Source organism: Pteropus vampyrus, unplaced genomic scaffold (genome assembly GCF_000151845.1).
Source record: "Pteropus vampyrus isolate Shadow unplaced genomic scaffold, Pvam_2.0 Scaffold347, whole genome shotgun sequence".
Classification (NCBI taxonomy): domain Eukaryota; kingdom Metazoa; phylum Chordata; class Mammalia; order Chiroptera; family Pteropodidae; genus Pteropus; species Pteropus vampyrus.
In genome coordinates this window covers 910,573-931,013 of record NW_011889128.1, presented here as the reverse complement: position 1 = coordinate 931,013, position 20,441 = coordinate 910,573, and the positions used below count along the sequence as shown (strand labels likewise).

At 44.7% G+C, this 20,441-nt stretch overlaps 1 protein-coding gene and 1 long non-coding RNA gene across 9 annotated transcripts; one reads left to right on the top strand and one right to left on the bottom strand.

Moving 5' to 3' along the window:
• Positions 1–215: 215 nt before the first annotated feature.
• LOC111730987 lies at positions 216–2,559 on the bottom strand. The gene is made up of 3 exons (XR_002776903.1): positions 2,371–2,559; positions 1,450–1,588; positions 216–305 (listed from the first exon to the last, which is right to left on the bottom strand). It is a non-coding gene; the product is annotated as an uncharacterized LOC111730987 (long non-coding RNA).
• A 118-nt stretch (positions 2,560–2,677) lies between these two features.
• On the top strand, positions 2,678–8,147 carry STX4 (syntaxin 4). Of its 8 annotated transcripts, none has more exons than XM_011378612.2 (12): positions 2,756–2,805; positions 3,053–3,125; positions 3,309–3,410; positions 3,523–3,622; positions 3,742–3,816; positions 4,318–4,388; positions 5,901–6,009; positions 6,082–6,158; positions 6,406–6,543; positions 7,487–7,597; positions 7,682–7,780; positions 7,876–8,146. In XM_011378612.2, exons 2-11 carry the CDS (start codon positions 3,096–3,098, stop codon positions 7,760–7,762), a joined length of 894 nt encoding a protein of 297 aa, XP_011376914.1. In that variant the 5' UTR covers positions 2,756–2,805; positions 3,053–3,095; the 3' UTR covers positions 7,763–7,780; positions 7,876–8,146. The 8 variants fall into 8 exon arrangements, with proteins under 8 accessions (XP_011376915.1, XP_011376917.1, XP_023378228.1 ...); XM_023522457.1 differs by having other exon boundaries at positions 2,787–2,805; positions 3,501–3,622; XM_011378613.2 differs by lacking the exon at positions 3,053–3,125 and having other exon boundaries at positions 2,678–2,805; positions 3,501–3,622.
• Positions 8,148–20,441: the final 12,294 nt, after the last annotated feature.

The window sequence follows — 20,441 nt, the reverse complement described above, 5'->3', positions numbered from 1 at the left end:
AAGCAGTAGAGTGGGATCCCAGACGGAGATGCTGGGGCTGCTGACACTCTCAGAGTAACAATCATCATCATACCATCATATAATAGCAGCAAACACTTATATAGCACTTACATTATATGAAGCATTGTCCTATTCACTTAATCCTCACAGCAGCTCTATGAGGTTGGTACTGTTATTGTTCCCTTTTCAAATGAGGACACTGAGGCATCGAGAGGTTAAGTAATTTGCCTTATAGAATTATGCAGTAAGTGAACAAGCAGGGATTCCAAGCCAGGTCATCTAGCTCCAGTGTTGGTAGGATGGACCTGCAAGTGGAAGAGACAGGGAAGGCTGCCAAGCCTCAGGACCATGTAGGGCCTGACCTTCACACAGACTAAAAGAAAAATATACATACACCACCAGCACCTACACATCCAAGACCCAATACACTTATTACACATATCAAGCCTGCTCAGAGGGCCTGAGTAACAAAGGACCATGAAACAGAGATAAGAATTCGGCTCTGCAGAACCCCATTCCCAGAGCCATTTTCCCTAGGTGGCTTCTGATCCCCATCCCCTCCACATCCCATACTACAAGGCTATGAACCCAGCCTCCTGGGACCTTAAGTCACAATCCCTTGATCCCACCCAGAGACCACAAATAAAATAATGACTATCATAATCCCGGACAATTTAACAAAGGCAACAGTAACTCCAAATCAGAGCTGTGAACCAAGAAGGCAAGTTGTCAAAAGGCTGAGAAGCAGATAAGAAGCAGGTAGGACCCAGAGACAGTTCAACCCATAGCAGTAAAAGCCCACAGAAGGGGACCCCCCAACATTTCACAAGACTCTTCCACATCTTTCCTAACCTCACTTGATATTGTTCAGTTTTTACCCTAGGCAAGGCAGAAATTACCAGATCAAGTTGGGCAATGGAGGAATTGAGTCCCAGAGAGGAGCAATGAATTATTTAAGATCATACCCAGGCCTAGGAGTCAGATGTCCCAAATTCCTTCCACTGTACTATTCAGAGAAACAGAATATGAAGGAGACAAAGGGGGCGGGGGTGGGGAGGCAGGCAAAGGCTGATACAGAAGACCCAAGAGCAGAGAAATCCTTCTTCATGATCTCCAGGGGATCCCTTGGGGCAGGGCTTGGCCTCCTGAAAAGCCCTCCAACCCTTCATTTCCCTTGTGGGTTAACCAAAGCACCAGTATCCTCATCCCCTCATTCCTGACACTAGGTGAGCTAGGTTCTAAAGGGGAGAGAAAGATCAAAGTCCCTCATATATATTACACAGTTTCCATCCTTATAATCATTGAACTTCGCAGCAGGGAATACCTATAAAGATTATCTCCCCACCCTGTTACTGCCACCCATTGTATAGATAGAAGATTGAGACCAAAGACAAGTGACTTTCCAGAAGTCCACAGCAACTCAGTCATAGGAATCTTAGGTTTCCTTACCAGGGCATACTAGAGAGGCACCATTCTTTTCCTTGCTTGAAACTTCATAGGAGCTCCCTGGAAAAAGCCCTGTGATCCCGGGGACCCGATATTCATTCCTCGTATGCTGAGACTCAATCGGTGGCCTTGGGAACTCTTCCTATTGAATGCAATTTCCACAAGTGCAAGGCATTTTAATCTGTTAGGCCCTGATGTATCTCTGACACCTAGAACAGTGTCTTGCCCATATTAAGTGGCCAATAAATACCTATTGAATGAACATCTAGAGGGCCAGAGTTAGAGAAGTGTCACTGTGAGTGCCTGAAGCCTAAAAGAAAAGATCAAGGAACCATAAGCTTTATCTTCAGACACATAAAAGGCTAAATTCTGTCCACAAATATTTATTGAGGGCCCATTATACGCTAGGTATGCAACTAGGTGCTGGGGATTCAGGTAGGAACGAAACAATCATGCACTGACTTCAGGAGCTCACAGTCCATTCTAATGTAGAATGCATGCGGGGGGTGGGGTGGGGTGGGGTGTGTGTGTGTGTGTGTGTGTTCTCCAGAAGCTAGACCCAAGTGCAAGACAAACTGCTCAATATAATAGACACTTTTCTCAGCCTGAGCTGTCCTAAAATGGTCTCGCTGTTCAGAAGGTGGTGAGTGCAGCTCCAGACTACAGTGTTCAAGCTGGGCGCCTGCCTCCCGCATGTCAGAGGCTGCACCAGGAGAATGCGGGAGAAGAGATTTCTGCCTTGGGTGAGGTCACTTCCCACCCCCCATTCTCTTTCTTCAAACCCTGCAATTCTCTGACACTAGATCTCATTATTTTATGAATTTCAAGGACCCAACGATGCTGTCAGTCCCAAATTCTAAGTCATCAGTCTGCCCTTGTCCCTGGACTCAAAATAAATAGAGCTAAATTCATCAAGGGTCCTACCACCCACTGCCTCAAAAGGTCTCTGGGGATAGTCGGCGCTCCTTTCCCGCCTCGCGGGAGCTAGAGGGCCGTAGCTCGGATGCCGGGGTACCGGAGACATTGTAAGGAGAAGGGTGTTCCAGAGTGGGGTTCTGTTGACAGAAGCCGTAACTCGTGACAGTCTAAGCGTCACGTTCTGTAGTCGGAGAGGCTGACCCCGGGCCGGTCACGTGATGCGGGGCGGGGCACCATGGGGTGATGCGAGATGCTGGGCGTCTCAGATTACGTACGAACGACGCATTCCCTCCCCTTTTGGCAACAAGATTTCCGTTGGAAGATGAGGCAGTTCCGGTAAACGGGACAGGCTCTCCCATCCTGGCAGTTGTGCTTCCGTTCGGGGCGCTGCAGCTTCCGACCTCCGCCTTTCCCTCCCGCCGGGGGAAGAGATGCAACCTGGTGCGCATGCCCTGAGTCATCCTAGAGTGGGCGGGGCCGAGGCTGAGGGAGCGGGAGGGGGGGAAAGAAAAGGGAATTCTAACCTGTGGAACCCTGGGGGTCCCTGTGTTCGGATCCTTCCCATTGACTGCGGATGGTGTCAGGGACAGAACCTCTGACGGCTCACGAGGGGTTTTAGGGTCCGAAGGGTGAGGGCGGAGGGGAGGGTGTGAGTGGGGTACAGGAGTTCCAGACTTAAAATCTTTAGGCCCTGGGGGCTGAGGCGCTAGGGAGAGGGAGATCGGGCCGCCATGCGGGACAGGACCCATGAGCTGAAGCAGGTGAGAATTTGGGGCAGCAGGGTTGGGATGGGAGGACTGGGTGGGGTCTGACTGGAATGCAGGATTCCCGGTCTTCGGGGCAGGGAGGGGTGGCTGAGAGCGAGGAAGACCAGGAAGCCCGTGAGTTCTGCTGGGAGAGAGCGACAGCAAGGAAGTGAATGACAATGACCCCGGCCCTGACAGGCGCATGACACCTCGGATGATGAGGACAAGGAGCGGGTCGCACTGGTGGTACACCCGGGCACACCACGGCTGGGGAACCCGGACGATGAGTTCTTCCAGAAGGTAAGAGGCTGGGGTCTCCGCCTGAATTCACAAGGGGGCTGGAGGACCCGAGGAGCAACGCGGTCTGGAGTACCCCCGTGTCTCCTTCAGCCCTCTCAGTCACCCTTCCCAGGTCCGGACAATTCGGCAAACTATTGTCAAGCTGGAGAATAAAGTCCGAGAGTTGGAGAAGCAGCAGGTCACCATCCTGGCCACGCCCCTTCCCGAGGAGAGTGAGTGCAATCCTAGGTGCAGAACGCATGCTCAGCCAGAGGGATTGTGGGGATTGCAGTTCCACGCAGGTGGTGGCCAGGGAGATTTATTGATACAGGGACTACTTTCTCTCGTTCAGGCATGAAGCAGGACCTGCAGAACCTGCGCGAGGAGATCAAACAGCTGGGGAGGGAGATCCGCGGGCAGCTGAAGGGTAAGTTCCTAGAACCTCCTTCCCTCTGGCTCAGCGCTGCTCCTGATATATCTGGAGAGTGAGTGGCCCAGAGAAGCCAACGGTATATCCAGGTCACATAGCAGTCTAGAATTTCTGTCTCCGGGCTTCCAGTGCATAGTACTTTACACAGCACATGCCTGCTTTTCGGGTTCCTTTATTACTGTGAAATCATTGACTGCCACAATTCTTGCTGCCCAGTGTGAATTCTTTGGGCTGGCAGATGGGGGTTTCGTTAGGAGGCCTCTGCATACCTGTGGAAATTCTCTGATGTATTGCAAAGAAAAATATACTTTCACATGTCAGAGGCTCAGAATCGGTCATTTAATGATGTTATATTTCCTTTAAAAATCCTATGGAGATAAGCACCCCTCTATTGTGTAGCTGGGATATGGCCTTGGCTCTGTGTCATGATCCCCAAACAATTTTCAGAAGCCACAGGTAATACCCCTTTCCCCACAATACCCTTGTGTCTTCCCACAGCCATAGAGCCCCAGAAGGAGGAAGCTGATGAGAGTTATTATTCGGTCAACATGAGAATGAGAAAAACCCAGGTGGGTTTGTTATTCCCAGAACTAGGACATTCCAGCAAGTGTTTTATAGATCATTAGATGACAGAATAAGAAGGTGCTTGGAGAGCATGTCCAACCTGATGATTTTCCAAATGGGGAAACTGAGGATCAGAGAGAGAAAGGACTCACCCAAGGTCAACATCTTAGGAAGGAGATTTGAAGTGATCTGACTGGCTCTCTCAGGCACTGTCCTGATTCCCATTCCATTTTAACACCCTGCCTTCTCTTCCATTCAATGAGAAGTCATTGAGTCTCTAGATATAATCTGGGCTCAGCTGTGGGAGACATGCTTTCTAGGAGCCAAGATATGGACTTAAGCTTGAATAGGTGACAAAGACATTACTTAGGTAAGGCTTGGTAGCTAATGGCTCTGCCCAGGGAAAAAGAGGGAGCAGTCATAAATGATTGGGAGGTTTCCTGCTCAGATGACAGAGACATCCTCTACCCTATGAGCAGAATTCAAGATGTCAGAAAGAGGAACTTCTTTGGAGGGGACAATGGGAGAGGGTCACTGGATCAACATCTTAGGAAGGAGATTTGAAGTGATCTGACTGGCTCTCTCTGGGGGCCCAGTGAGGAGTTCTTGGAGTTCAGAATTGGAGTAGGTAGGCCCAGAGCTCAGTAAAGAGCCCAGATTGAAGATGGAACAGTGTGAATATCTTGAAAGGCTGTAGCTGAAGCCAGGAGAGCAGTTGTGTCTTTGAGAAAAGAACTCTAAGGAATAAGGCATCAGGGAACTGGACAAGGTGAGAGGGCATTTCCAGGGGGAACCTGTGGTGGTCATCAGTGTGAGAGGCTGAGGACCCAGCGGGACCAGTAAAATCTGGGCAACAGGCTGAACTCCAGGCATACTAGCACATGTCTAATCTGAGTGGTGCGGCTGGTGTTCAGCAAGCATTCAACAAGTATTTATTAAATGCTCACTGTTTGGGATACCGTAGTGAACCAAAGATCTCTCTTGTCATGGATCTTACATTCTAGTGAGGAGAGACAATCATCACAATAAATACAGTTTTTTAGAACATTGTTAAGTATTAAGGAAAAGGTGCAGGAAAGAAGAGTTCAGAGGGCTGGAAGAAGACAGGTGCAATTGCGAAAGGTGGAGAAAACTTCGTTCAGAAGGTAGCATTGGAGCAGATCTAAAGGCCTTTGTGGGGCATGAGCATTCTAGGCTGAAGGAGCAGAGAGTGCAAAGGCCTGAGATAGGGGTATGCTTTGTTCAGGGAGCAGGAAGGAGCCCACTGTGGTTGGAGGGAATAAGAGAGGGACAGTGGCCGGAGGTGAGGTCAGAGGGGAAATGGGGGAGGAGCAGGTCAAGGCCCTGGTAAGGCTGTAGCTTTTGCTTTGAGAGAATGGGGGAGCGTTTCAAGATGGTTAAGGCACGGACATCTATCATCGCTCATGCTGTTTGCTCACTGTGCCAGTAGGGATGCTCAGGCCCAGACTGGGCAGGGATCCTCCCAGGGATGCCCAGCCTATATTCTCCATCTTTAGCATGGGGTCCTGTCCCAGCAATTCGTGGAGCTCATCAACAAGTGCAACTCCATGCAGTCTGAATACCGCGAGAAGAATGTGGAGCGGATTCGGAGGCAGCTGAAGATCAGTGAGTTGTTGTGCCTGGCCCACAGGGTGTGGTAATCTGATTGGGCTCTGAACCTGGCCTTATCCTTCACAGCAAATGCTGGAATGGTGTCTGACGAGGAGCTGGAGCAGATGCTGGACAGCGGGCAAAGTGAGGTGTTTGTGTCCAATGTGAGTGGCCACAGCTGGTCTCCCTCTGCTGTGCCTCCTATCCTCTCCAAGCTCTGGTCCTTCTTGATTGAGGGGATACCGAGGCTCAGAATGAAACAAATGTACTTTCCAGGACCACTCAGCAGGGTCCTGGCCCAGTTCTAAGCCAAAGAGCTAAGCCAAAGAGCTGCCCCAAAGCTCAACAGGAATGTCTGACCTGCTGCTGGTTTTCCTGTTACATGTCCCTCCACTCTTCTGTACTCCCCAGATACTGAAGGACACGCAGGTGACTCGACAGGCCCTAAATGAGATCTCAGCCCGGCATAGTGAAATCCAGCAACTTGAACGCAGTATTCGTGAACTTCATGAGATCTTCACTTTTCTGGCTACTGAAGTGGAGATGCAGGTGAGCGCCCCAAGGAGCCGGCTGGGCTTGACCCAGACCCCAGTTGTGAGACCATGTTCAGTTAGAACCCCAGCTGTGACTGTCAGTCTGCCTTCACCCTTAGCCTCTCTCCCTGAGGCTTTTAGTCCCCTTCAGGCTGGGCCATACCCCCAGGGCTGGCACTTACTTCCATCATTAGCAGTGTCTCAGAATTACATCCACTTCCACAGCTATCCCACTGGCCACTCCTCTGTAGATAGCATTCCTCCTTCACCAACTTAAGCCCATTCCAGGTATGGCCCCAACCCTGGCTCCTCCTCACTATTAGAATCTACCCTTATTCTTCTATTTGCTCCAGTCAAAGTTGCTGCCTAAAACCTATACAGGGTTGGGTGGTAAGTGGTATTCTTGCCCTAGCCTGGTTGTATGGAGTGAGGTGAGCTTCCATCCCTGTCCTGGAGAAGCTGACCCACCAGTGCTGCAGCCAATGCCCTTTTATAGTTGAGAGTTGTAGAGAAGGGATTTCATTTAGTAAGAGTACCAGAACCTAGAGGTTGGCAGTGCCATGAGGAGGCAGGGATGGGAAGGGCTTCACAGCTGCTGGGAGACAGGCCTAGAAGAACAGGCAAATTCAGGCAGTTTTGTGAGGGGACGGGAGTTCACCCTCTCTGAAAAGGTATTGTGCCATTTAAGGCACTTGGCTCTAAGACACCATTGCAAATAGAGGTTGTATGGAGCAAGAGACCAGGGCAGAAGGCACCACATGATAGGAAGAGGCCTGGGAGCTAACCTCAGGAGTGTGAACTTGTGTCAGATGTGGTCCTGCCTCCATATCTTTGTTCGTGCGGTGTTTTCTGCCAGGAGTGTCCTTTGGTCATTTGGGGCTGGGGTGGGCAGAGGGGACTACTGGGCCCTTTCCCCTCAGCCATCCCTACCTACCTGAACTGCTACCTCCTCTGAGCAGGGGGAGATGATCAACCGAATTGAGAAGAATATTCTGAGCTCAGCAGACTATGTGGAACGTGGACAGGAACATGTCAGGATGGCCCTAGAGAACCAGAAGAAAGCTCGGAAGGTGAGCCTCCCCTCCCCTCCCTGGCCCTGGGTGGCCCTTCCTCCCCTCCTGAGTGAGTTTCCCTGACCCCTTCCTCTCCCACAGAAGAAAGTGTTGATTGCCGTCTGTGTGTCCATCACTGTCCTTATTCTGGCAGTCATTATTTGCGTCTCCTTATTGGCTTGATAGCATCACGCATACTCGGTGAGATATTGTGGGCCTGCCCCCTGGCCTGCCCCTATCCCTGGCCCAGCCTTTCCTCTTCCCCTTAGACCCTACTCTCCCTCTTTCCCTTGCAGGTACTAAGAGCACCAGGGACCCAGGGTCTGCCTTCTCTTCCAGCAGCTGGGTTGGGAGGGGCAGGACAGAGCCTCCAGCTGGACCCCCTTACTCATGCTTGCACTGTGCAAAGGGACAGACGGTTCTCCTTGGGTCGGCTGCCACTCGTTCATGCCCCCCTCCGCCTAGGGCCACAATGCCTGGTGGTGGGGGGGTGGGGGGTGGGTGCTGTGGTATCCTGCTTGGCTGGGACACATGGTTTGTAAGAAATTAAAGAAAAGAGGTTGGAGACTCCCCTGTGCTTGTGTGTTCCTAGAAGGGCTGGCCCTGGGCCCCCAGGTATGTAGCCTCCCACCTCCTGGCCATCCTGGGGGCCAGCCCTAGCCCAGGCAGGTTCCAATCAGACTGTTCTAGGTGGTGTGACCACAGCAGCTGGCACTGCCCTGCTACTCTCCTGTAGGAATGGGTAGGGCTGGGAGGGGATAACATCTGGCTCAGTACTGTCCCTGGGGAAGGACCAATGTGAGTAACCAACCCAAAGCAGTGAGGCTGGGACAGGCCAGGCTGGGACACAGGTGAGATCTGGCAGGACGGGACATCGGTAGGTATTCCTGAGGCCAAGAAGAGGCAGTTTGAGTAACTGAGGCTGTTACTTTGGATACAGAAGACAAGGAAGGGCCCATCTTAGAGGGGGTGACACTTGAGTATTGAAATGTTAAATGAGGATCCAATTATAGGAAGACACAGGGGGAGAGGTTGCCAGGAAGAGTGCCCTGCAGGCAGGCCAGAGTTCAGCCTGGAGGGCCAGCAACTCCGGATCAGCACACCTGGTTTCTAAGGGGTCATGTGGCTGAGGCGGGTGGAGGAGGCAGAGGAGCCTGGTTTCTATGAGGCATCTGAGCTCTAGCCTTGACTTTACATTTCTGAGTTCCAAGTCCATATGCTTAGTTTCTGGAGCTGGGTGTGGCGCCTGTCCCTAGACACCTGATTTCAGGGCCGAGCCTTAAACTGGCTCCTGGTTCCCAAACCTGGTTGGAGTGGGGCCGTGCCTGGCCTGGTCCAAGGTCTTGGCCAAGTTAGACCACCCTGTCCCATCCCACTTTCAGCCCCACAGGCCTCTTGCTGCTGCTGCCGCCACTGCTGTTCTTGGCTGCCCAGTCCATCTGGCCACAGACAGTACTTGTTGCTTCCGCCACTGGCCACCTACTGTGGATGCAGTGGAAGGGCTAGATGTGATGTCTATGGTTCAATCTTGGATCTCGGCCCTGGACTTGGGATGGGGGAGGGCGGGGTTGCGCCATGGATGAACAGCCCCTGCTTACTCTGTCTCCATCTATGGCCGGGTGCACTTCTGCAGTGCCTCCCAGTGTCCCTGAAGAGGCCTGGAGCAGCAGTCCCAGGTCACAACTGCAAAATGATTGATTGTCCAGCGGACCCAAATGCACACCTGAAGAGCCTTGGGATTGGTCTGGAGAGCATCCTGAGGGGACTGAACACTCCAGTGTTAAACAGCAATTAGATGTAGGATGCTGATATTCGTGGGGCTTGAGAGTGAGTCTGTAGTCACGCTCAAAAGTGATTTTTGACTGGATCACAAAGTGCAGGGGGCATGATCAAACCTGCAAAAGTGGTGGAAGGTTTGGGGCTTACAAGAAACTGGCAGGGACAGGGATTCAGGGACTTCACATGAGAAGGCGTGGCTGGGTCCCACTCCCTAGCCACTGAACCTGTGGCTACGCAAGTCTGGGAGAGAACGCACGCCTTCCTCCTGCCTGTGATCATGTGTTGAGTATAGGTGAAACTCTAGACTCCTGCAGGAAAGAGCTCATTCTCAGCAGTATATAAATAATCTGATGTCCACTCGATGGAGAAATTATGCCCTCGACCCCTGGATTCTGCCCCAGTAGAAGACTGATTTGGACATGGGGCCTTTGGGCTTCCCTGATTCTCCATTTCTTCTCCTGCAGCCTGTATCATCAGCAGAATCCTGTCCTATTGGTCTCCTTTTTTTGCTTCCTCACCTTTCTGACTTCAGAGTAAAACTACATAACCCGTGACACCTACTAGGATCTGACAGAGTATCTATGCCATATATGTACAGCCCTGGTGTCCATGTGCTGTGTGTGACTTCTGCCTGGCCATTCTGGACAGTGCCATCCCTGAAAAGCTGCTTTCTTGTCTCATGCAGAAAGCTGTCCAGAACCTCCTGGGAAAGGTGGCTAGATGGCCAAGCGGAGACCTCGGATGCTAGGCTCAGTAGTTTGAACTTTTCCTGTGGGCTAGGGGACCCATGGAAGGTTTTTGAACAGGTGAGTGATAAGTTTAGAGCAGACCTACCAGACAAGGGGCCCCATGCACTGGAGATTTCACAGGCTCCCTTGTGTATACCCATTCCCTGTGGAAAACACATGAATGAGGTCATGTCATGTCAAAAACTACATGATTTGCACTGAAATCTTGGCTTGGCTGCTATCAGTCCAACTTTCAAAAATCAGAGTCTTGGTTAGTTGTGGCTTTTCTAAATCCATCTTGCATCACAATCTTTCAGCTGCAGCTCTCTCCACGTATGGCCTTGTTCACTCAATGTTTCATAGTTCAAATTTCTAAGCAAAGGGACATGATTGGTCTAGGTCAGGCTATATAGACCTTCCTATGATATATCTACCTTAAGTCAAGACTTTATTCTTGCTCAAGATGTATGTGATGTTACAGTATACAAAATACTGCAGCGGAGTGTGTATAAAGGAGTGGACAAGCTCGATGATTGACATTTCTGGTAGATTATATTATTGTTACAAATATATGCTGTCTTTCCTACTGGGTCCCTCACTATAGGAGAACTATACAATAGGCTTGCCCCATTTACAATAGGCTTGTCTACATGACTTGGTTTGGCCCATGTAATATAAGCAGAAATGTAAATAGAAGCTTTAAGCACCAACAAGTAGTCTGGCAGTTTCCTTTCTCTTTTACCTCTGCCTTGAGCCTGGAAATTGCCAGATCAAGACTTCTTCATCCTGGAACCCAGAATTAAGATGACATGATATTGTACTGTAGCTCACCTGTAAAATGATGTGTGATATAAGTGAGAAATAAACTTCTCTTGTTGTGAGCCACTGACACTTGGAGGTTGGTTATTACCACATCATAATAAGTCTAAATTAACTGTTACAAAACTAGTGCCCAGATGTGGAGTGCTGCCACAATAAAAATAAACCTGAATTATGTGACTTTGGCCTTGGAGCTGGACAGTAGCTGGTGAGGAAACCATCACTGGAAGTTGGAAAGATGGTGAAGTGTGTTCTACAGTGGTGAAGTGTAACAAACTTTATATTAAACTTACGTAAAACATTTGGTTAAACTGTAAGCTAGAAGAAGTAACTAAGAATATAAATTCTAAATGAGCTTGGGACTTTAGGCAAAAAATTTGGGAAAGAATATTAGTAGTGTGTCTTGGTTGCTATTGGTTACAGTTGACAAGTTACTGTAAGAAAGAGTAGCCTCAGAAAATAATTGGCCAGTTTGTAAGCAGAAGTGGAAGAGAATATAGAAACTCTATGCAAGTGATCCACATTTTAACCAGTGAAAGATACAACTTACAAGGCCCTTAAGCCACAAATTTTTATTAAATCTCATCTTTGTGGCAAGGACCATATCAAGTGTATGGCTCTCATGTCTTTTTTAAAACCTCTGAATCTGTCAAAGTGGTTCCCAATAAATCCTTTCAGTTAGTCAAGGTGATTCAGAGAAAAGAGATTAAGAGTATAACTCCCTCAGGGGTGTTTGTATGCTCCATTTGCTTATAATTAAGTCTAAATGGAGGCATGTCTGAAAAGAATTGTGAATTTGGCTGTTGGCCCATGGAACTGACTGAAATTAAATAGATAAGAAGCCCTCTCCTCCATAAAAAGCCATTAGCTTGGATTTTTAAGACTGAATGTTCAAAATTTAATATGACCTTGATGGCCTCCAAATTTCTATGGGCATGAAGGAGACTGAGAAAGCTTCTCTACCTCAGAAAGGCATAACTTCCAATATTTTCTCAAATGTGGCCAAGGAGAGTAAGTAGAAAAGGATGGGCCACTCTAAGGACAGAGCCAAGGACATGGAGAAGAATGAACTAGATATAGTCCCAAGACACAGTCCTATTCCCAGGGAAGGGTGGGGGGGCCTTCTCAACATCTGCCCAGAAGGATTTTAGAATTACTATGGACCAGTAACTGGTGCATATATCTCATTCTATTTTCTGAATAGGTGTGTTTACTGCTATTATTCTGTCCCTGTTTCACTTCAAAGTTGGATGTGGTTGTGGGGGCAGATGTAACTTACTTTAATTTATTGGTTCATAGGTCTCTGGATCAAGAGAAGTCATATCTGGACCTGATATAGAGACTAATAGAGGACCTGGACTTGAACTTGATGCCATGATTAGATCAGTCATTTGGGTGAGAAGGGGATGCATTTATTTAGCACATGGGGAAAACACAGGCAGTATTTGTGATAAGGCTGGCAGACTGGGGAAGATTTTACAATTGTTCAGAAACATTCATTGGCCATCCCTATGGGACCCCACCATACAAAGAATTTACATATCCCACTACACCAACATCAGCTTTGGGCATATAGCTTGCTTTATGCTTCTTTATAGCTTTCTGCTTCTAAGAAATTTTAGGAGCCATTGTGGGGTGTGCCAACTTTCCTCTCTTCTCTTTCTTGAGAATGAAAGCTCCAGATTGAGGCTGTTCCTTCAGACTGGATTCTGGAATAAAGATGATGTAGAACAGAGCCACAGTTACCATGGAGGACATGGATTATAAGTGAGAAAAACACATATTGTTGTGAGCTACTGAGATTTTGGGGTTGTTACTGCAGCATAACTTGATCCTAGCTGACTGATAAAAACTCCCTCCATATTGCAGAAGCTCTCTATTCAGTTCTCCTTTCCTATCACCATGACAGTTGGCATACTAAAATGAGCTGTTGTGATGCTATGAGGTCTGAGCCTTTGCCCCTTGTTCAGAAATATTTACCATCAGGTCCAGGGAGCCTTCATGATTCTTGTTGGTTCTTGGCAACTAGTGGTAGCTATTCATGGGAACTAGAAAAACAATAGGGGGATGGGGCCCCAGACCTTTTAGCATCAACTTGGTTCCTGGTAAATGTCAATTTCACATACATCGTAAGACCACAATGGCATCATTACAAAGAAATTGCCCAAAAGAAAAAAGAGAGTAAAAGTAAAGCCCAAACTCTCCTTAACTGCACGGATGTCTACCTTTCCAAGAAGCCTCAACATAATGGATAGGAAATTCTGTACTAGTTTATGTGTGGGTACAGCTGCATGAAACAGAAACCCAAACTAACCACGGCTTAAACAAGATAGTTTATTTTTCTCTTGTATAAAATTCCAAGTTAGCATGGTGGGTCTTTGAATAAAGTTATCAGGACCCATGAATGATAAAATTATTATTTATCTTGTTGCTATTCCATCCCTGGAGTATTGCCCTCACACACATGATCCAAGATGGACCACCACCACTCCCACAGTCTAGCCCTTGGGAAGCAGAAAAGTGAAGGGACTGGCTTGCCCTTTACCCTAAAGTGTAGAACTTGTACAGATAATTTTTGCTCTAATCCTTTTGGCCAGAATGTTGTTACATGGCCACATCCAGCTGAAAGGGATGCTGAGAAATATAAGCTTTACTCTGAGCATCCTTTTACTCAGATAAAAGTTCTAGGGGAACTAGGGAACTATTCCAGGAAGCAGTCCCATTCTGGAAGAACAAATATCGGGGGACTGCCAGCAGTTGCAGTCACACACTATGAGTGTTAATCCATCCCAATTGCATTGGTTTCCCATTACTGCTGTCACAAATGACCACAAACTTAGTGGCTTAAAACAACATAAGTTTATTTTACAAGTCAGAAGTCCAAAATTAGTTTCACTGGGCTAAAGTCAAGTAGTTGGCAGGGCCGGTTCCTTCTGGAGGAACAATTTGCTTGCATTTTGCAGCTTCTAATGGATGCCTGCATTCCTTGGCTAGTGGCCCTATCCTCAATTTCAAAGCACATCCTACCAATCTCTGCTTGTATCATCACATCACCCTCTCCTCTGATGCTGACTTTCCTGTCTCCCCCTTATAATCTTGTGATTACCTTCCCGCCTGAATACTCCAGGATAATCTCCCATCTCATGATCCTTACCTGAGTCATGTCTGCAAAATCTCTTTTGCCATATAAGATAACATTTTCAGGTTTCAGGGATTAGGATGTGGACAGATTTAGGGGGACATTGTTCAGCCTACCACATCGCCCCATTTCACATTTAACTCATTTGTTCATTTATTCATAAAATATTTATTGAGTAAGACTTAAGTTCCAGGCATTATGGCAGGTGCTGGAGAAATAAAGGTGAAAATACAGAAAAGGTCTCTGCTTTCATAGAGTTTATATTTTACTGATGAGGATAAGTATAGAAATAGCTAAAATATTCCAAAACCATGACATGTATTATTAAAAAATTAAGCAGCATGATGTGAAAAAAAATGACAATGGAGATGGCTGTTTTAATAGTTAGTCAGAGATGGCTTCTTAAGGGAAAGTGATTAATCCAAAGGGCAGAGCTAAGAGCTCAGAGGGCAGAACAGGTCCACGGGGATTATTTCTAGGCCTGGAAACCTAAGAGAATTTGCTCAGATGAATTTTGAAATTGCTTTGAATCAGTGACACCTTTTTACCTTACATTTCTCCCTTTTTTGAACCAGAACGTTTATAACTATTATTCTACATCTGTTCCACCATTGCATGTTAGGAGCACATGACATGTTTCTTTAGTTTCATAGACCCATAGATGAGAATTGCACTCCAGGATGGCTTATACCTAGAGCCTCACCTGCATCTAATTTAGATAATGAGATTTGAGACTTTGGTTTGATGAGATTTATATGAGAATTTTTTTTGACTCTGACTTGATGCTGTAATGGGATAAGACTTTTAGGGACCTTGGGAGGAACCAGATGTACTTTGTATATGAGACAGATGTGAAGTTTTGAGGGCTAGAGGATAAACTGTGGTAAGGAGAATAATAGCCCCCAAAGATTCCATACCCTAATCTCTATGAATATGTTACCTTACATAGCAAAAAAGACTGCAGATATAACTATGGCTACTAATCAGTTGATCTTAAGATAGAGAGATTATACTGAATTATTCAGATGGGTCCAATGTAATAACATTGCTTCTCCAGCTAGTAACAAGAGGAAAACAGAATGAGAAGTCAGAGAAATTTGAAGCAAGAGGACTTGAAGTGCTATTGCCAACTTCGAAGATGGAGGGGGCCCAACAAGGAATGTAGATTGCCTCTAGAAGGTAAGAACAACCTTTGGCTGACAGCTAATAAAGAAACGAGGACTTCAGTTTTACAGCCAAATGGAACTGAATTCAGTAAAAACCCGGTAGAGTCTGAAAGTTGATTCTACACCAGAGACTCCAGAGAGAATCCATGCTGGCTGAAACCTTGACTTCAGCCTTATGAGACCCTAAGTAGAGGACCTGAGTCAGCTGAGTCAGCCTGGACTTCTGAACTACAGAACTATGAGATAATAAATGGGTGGTGTTTTTAAGATGCTAAGTTTGTGATAATTTATTATGAAGCAATAGAAATTTATACAGTAACATTTGAGCTGCGACTTGAACAAAGAGAATGAGTGTCGGCAAATCTAAGCAGTGGGTTCCAACTCCAGTGACGAGCAAGTGCAAAGGCTCCCAGACTGGGAAGAAACAAACAAACAAAGAGAAGGCCAGAATTGCTGGAACCTGCTGAGTAGAAGGAGTAGATTAGAGATAAGGTCAGAGCTGGGGTGGGAACTAAAAGCAAGGCAAACTCCAGGGGCAGGGATTTCTGTTGAGAGTGGGCTGTGTATGTAATTGAAAATGTCTCCAAAATTCCTCAGTTGAATCCAGAATGACTACCCTACCTATAAAGCCTGCTGCCTTGCCCTGCCTCTGCCTCAGCCCTGGTCCTGGAGCATTCTTCTGTGAGGAGTTCCAATTTATCCAGCTGGGGAGGGGATGATGATGGCAATCTACAATACACACTGAGGGGTGATGCCAGCCAGCTTCTGCCCTAGCAGCAAATTCTACGATTTTGCATTCCCAAGATGCATTCACTACCTGGGACAGTCCTGGTAGAGACTGAGGAAGGTAAAGGAAGTCAGGGCAGAAGAAAAGTGAGGGCTAGAAGTCAAGCTGTCTGGACATCATCCAGATGACAAAAATGTACAAAGACACCACAAGAAAAAATACGGATCAATATTTAATATGAACATAGATATAAAAATCTTCAACAAAATTTTGCCCTTAGCAAACCAAATCCAGCACTATATAAAAATGATTATGCAGCATGGCCAAGTAGGATTTATCTAAGGAATGAAAGGTTGGTTTTAACATCCAAAATCAATTAAATGTAACACAGTATATTAATAAAGAACAAAAAAACTCATTATCATTTCAGTAGACACAGAATCCAACACCCTTTCATAATAATTTTTAAAAGTGTAAGAAACTAGGAATAAAAGGAAATGTCTTTAACTTGATAGTTAATCAAAGAGCATCTGTGAAAAATTCACAGCTACCATCATACTTAAATGGTAAAAGACTGGATGTTTTGCCCCTGAGATCAGGATGTCTGCTCCCACCATTTCTATTAACATTGTACTGAAAGTTCTAGCCTGGGCAAGAAAAAGAAATAAAAGGCATCCAGATTGGAAAAGAAGTAAACTATCTCTATTTACAGACCCAAAAACTATTAGAGCTAATAACTAGTTCAACAAGGTTGCAGAATACAAGAATAATGTACAAAAATCTATTGTGTTTCTTATCACCAGCAAAGAATAATGCAAAAATGATACAAAGGAAACAATTCCATGTATAATGGCAACAAAAAGAATAATTAGATATAAATCTAACAAAAAACAGTAGCATTTCTACACTGAAAACTATAAAACCATTGAAAGAAATTAAAAATCTAAAAACATCCCATGTTCGTGGGTCAGAAGATTTAATGTTTTTAAGATGGCAATACTGCTCAAAGTGATCTGCAGATTCAATGCAATCTCTGTCAGAATCTCAGCTAGCTTCTTTTTCTTTTTCTTTTCTTTTTTGTTTCTTTTTTTGCAAATATTGACAAGCTGATACTAAAATTCATACGGAAGTGCAAGGAATCCAGGAAAACAAAAATAATCTTGAAATAGAAGAACAAGTTGGAGGACTCACAGGTCCTAATTTTAAAACTTACTATAAAGCTAGTGTGGTACAGGCATAAGGAAAGATAAACAGGTATATCCAGGGAATAAAATTGAAAGTCCAGGAATAAAGCCTCTAATTTAATTAGTTTATTTCCAACAAGGTTGTCAAGACAATTCAATGGAGAAAGAATAGTCTTTTCAACAAATAGTGTTGAGACAGTTGGTTATCCACATGTGAAAGAATGAAGTTGGACCCCCTACTTCAAATCATATACAAAAATTAACTCAAAATGAATCAAAGAACTAAATCTAAGAGTTTTCAGCTATAAAACTTTTATAGTTTATTTTAAAAGTTTATAATTTTTAAACTTGTAAATTTATAACTAGGTTATAAACTTTATGTTTATAAAACTCTTAGATGAAAACGTAAGCATAAATCTTCATGACCTTGTGCTCACTTTGGCAGCACATATACTAAATCTTCATGACTTTGGATTAGGAAATGGTTTCTTAGCACAAGCAACAAAAGAAAAAAAAATAGATAAAGTGGACATCATCAAAATTAAAAACTTTTGTGCTTCAAAGGACATCATCAAGAAAGTAAAAAGACAACCCAAACAATGGGAGAGAAATTTGCAAATCAGAAGAACTTGTGTCTAGACTATATAAAGAACTCTTACCACTCAACAGCGAAAAGTCACACAAATGAATTAAAAACCGTGCAACGGACTTGAATAGACATTTATCCAATGATTATATGTAAATGGCCAATAAGCACATGAAAATATATTCAAAATCATTTGCCATCAGGGAAATGCAAATAAAAACCACAAAGTCATACCCACTAGGATGGCTATAATAAAAAAAGACTTAATAACAACTGTTGGTGAAGATGTGAAGAAATTGGAACATTCATACCCAGTTGGTGGGAATGTAAAATGGTGCAGCCACTTTGGAAAACAGTCTGACAGTTCCTCAAATGGTTGAACAATAAAGTTATCTTATGATCTCACAATTCCACTTCTGGAAATATATAGATAATTGAACATGTCCACAGAAAAACTTGTACATGAATGTTCATAGCAGCATTATTCACAATAGACAAAAATGGAAACCCCAATGTCCACCAGCTGATGAATGGATAAACAAAAGTGTTATATCCAAAAGAATATGATTTGACAATAAAATGATGTACTGATCAATCTACAACATGAATGAACCTTGAGAACATTATGTAAGAATATAAAGAAGCCAATCACAAAAGACTTTGTATTGTATTATTCCTGTATGAAATGTCCACAATAGGCAAATCCATAGAGACAATATAAGATTAGTGATTGACTAGGGCTGAGGGAAAGGAGCTGTAGGAGTAGGGGCTTATCAATAAGCAGTAATAGCTAATGAGTATGGAGTTTCTTTTAGGAGGATGAAAATATCCTAAAACTAGATTGTGATGATTGCACAACCCAGTGAATATACTAAAAACCACAGAATTGTACACTTCAGACAGGTTAATTGTATGGTATCTAAATTACATCTTAATAAAGCTGTTAATTTTTTTTTAAAGTCAGACTGTTTGAGTCCCCAGTGAGCAGGAACTGGGATATAGAATGCCTAAGGTGTTAGATAAGGGAGACCAAAGAACTGGTGGGTTATCTGGGCCCAGAAAGGGAGCAGAAATTGTGGATCCCTTCTGAACATCCATGGGTTCTACTTCAATCATCATGGTAAATACCCAAGCATATCTGTTGATATGTGTATATGGTATCTTTGTACAAATTTTAAAAAGATGCCTCCTCAACTCCCAAAATAAATCATTTTACTTAAAATTACACATCAAATCAGTACTAACCAAAGTCTCCCTGCTTCCAACCCATGTTTCAGTCTTTGGTTCTTTCCTGGACTTGTTTCAGACTTCGGTCCCACCTTGAACAAGCAGGAGCCTGGGGTCAGTGTCCTCTGGTTATGGGGATGGGCAGTGAGTGTCCATAGCCAAACTAGTGCCCTCTTCCTGCAGCCATGACTCTCTGTTGCCATGTACCCCTTTTGCTCTTCTATGAAGAACAGGAATGAGGGCTCCTCCCAAAGCCTGGGCATGACAACACTGAGGCCCCTGACCTTAAGGAAATACCTACTACTTCTGTTCTTGGTGCTACCTGGTGTACCAGTCCTGGGCTAGCACCAGCTGCTATAATGTCCCCCATGACTGGCACCTGGGCCTGAAGATACGCTGTACACTTGTCATTTCCTAAAGCTGCCAACTTGGTGGCTTCGAAGTCTAGGAATGATAAAAGCATGGAAAAGAGGATCCGGTCCACTCTGACCTTTGGCTTTGTTTTGGCTTATAAATGTGAAAGGCCCTAGTGGCTGGAATTTATACTCCAGAATCAGTTCTTGAGTGTTCTAGAAATATTCTGTAGGAATTTGAGTGCTTGTGTATAATTTGGCCCAAATGGGCCACACTGCTTTTCACTTTTTCTTCATTTGACATATTTTTTTGATATCATTCAACTATATAGCTTGATAAGCCTCATTTTTTTAAAAATAGCTACATAATATATTTTAGTGGCTAGTCTTAGTCCTTTGCTAATGGATATTGATGCTCCACTGTCACATTTTGCTGTACTGAACACTTTTACCTTCAATTTTGCCACAGAAATGGGGGAAAAAAAGTAAATTCTTTGAGGTGTACTTGCTGAGTCAAAGGGTTCAACTTTTTCATAAATGTGATTCAATTATCTTCCCAAGAGGCCATATCAATTTATACTAAATATGGGGCCTCATTTTTGTTTTTCCATTTTGGTCTTTGAAAAATTACTTTAAAAGATATGCAGTCTTTCAGAGTACGGCTATAACTGTAAATTTAGTTAACAGCCTATCTTTTATCCACTGATTAGAATAATCACATTTATCAAACTAAATCCCCAGAAATAGTCAGGACTGTTTCTGAACCCTCTCCAACTCCACCGATTTATTCTTGTGCCAAAAAACAAAAAAACAAAAACAAAAACAAACAAAAAAACCCCACAAAACCTGTTTTCTATGCCAGTGCTTTGGTGCTTATCTGGTATATAAACACATCACCTCCACTGTTTTTAAAAAATGTATAGGAACTTTGGATTTTTAAGTTCTGTTAAAAAATCCTTTTTGAATAGCAATGAATTTAAGGTTTAAGCTGGGGAGAATCAATATTCTTAAATAATACCTTTCTATTCAGATGTATGGTATATGTCTCCATTTAGTTAGGTCTTATATCCTTCAGGATTAAAAGATCATTTTCTTCATATAGGTTTTGCATGTGTCTTGTGAAGTTTATTACTCTGTAGTTAATGGGTTTCGTT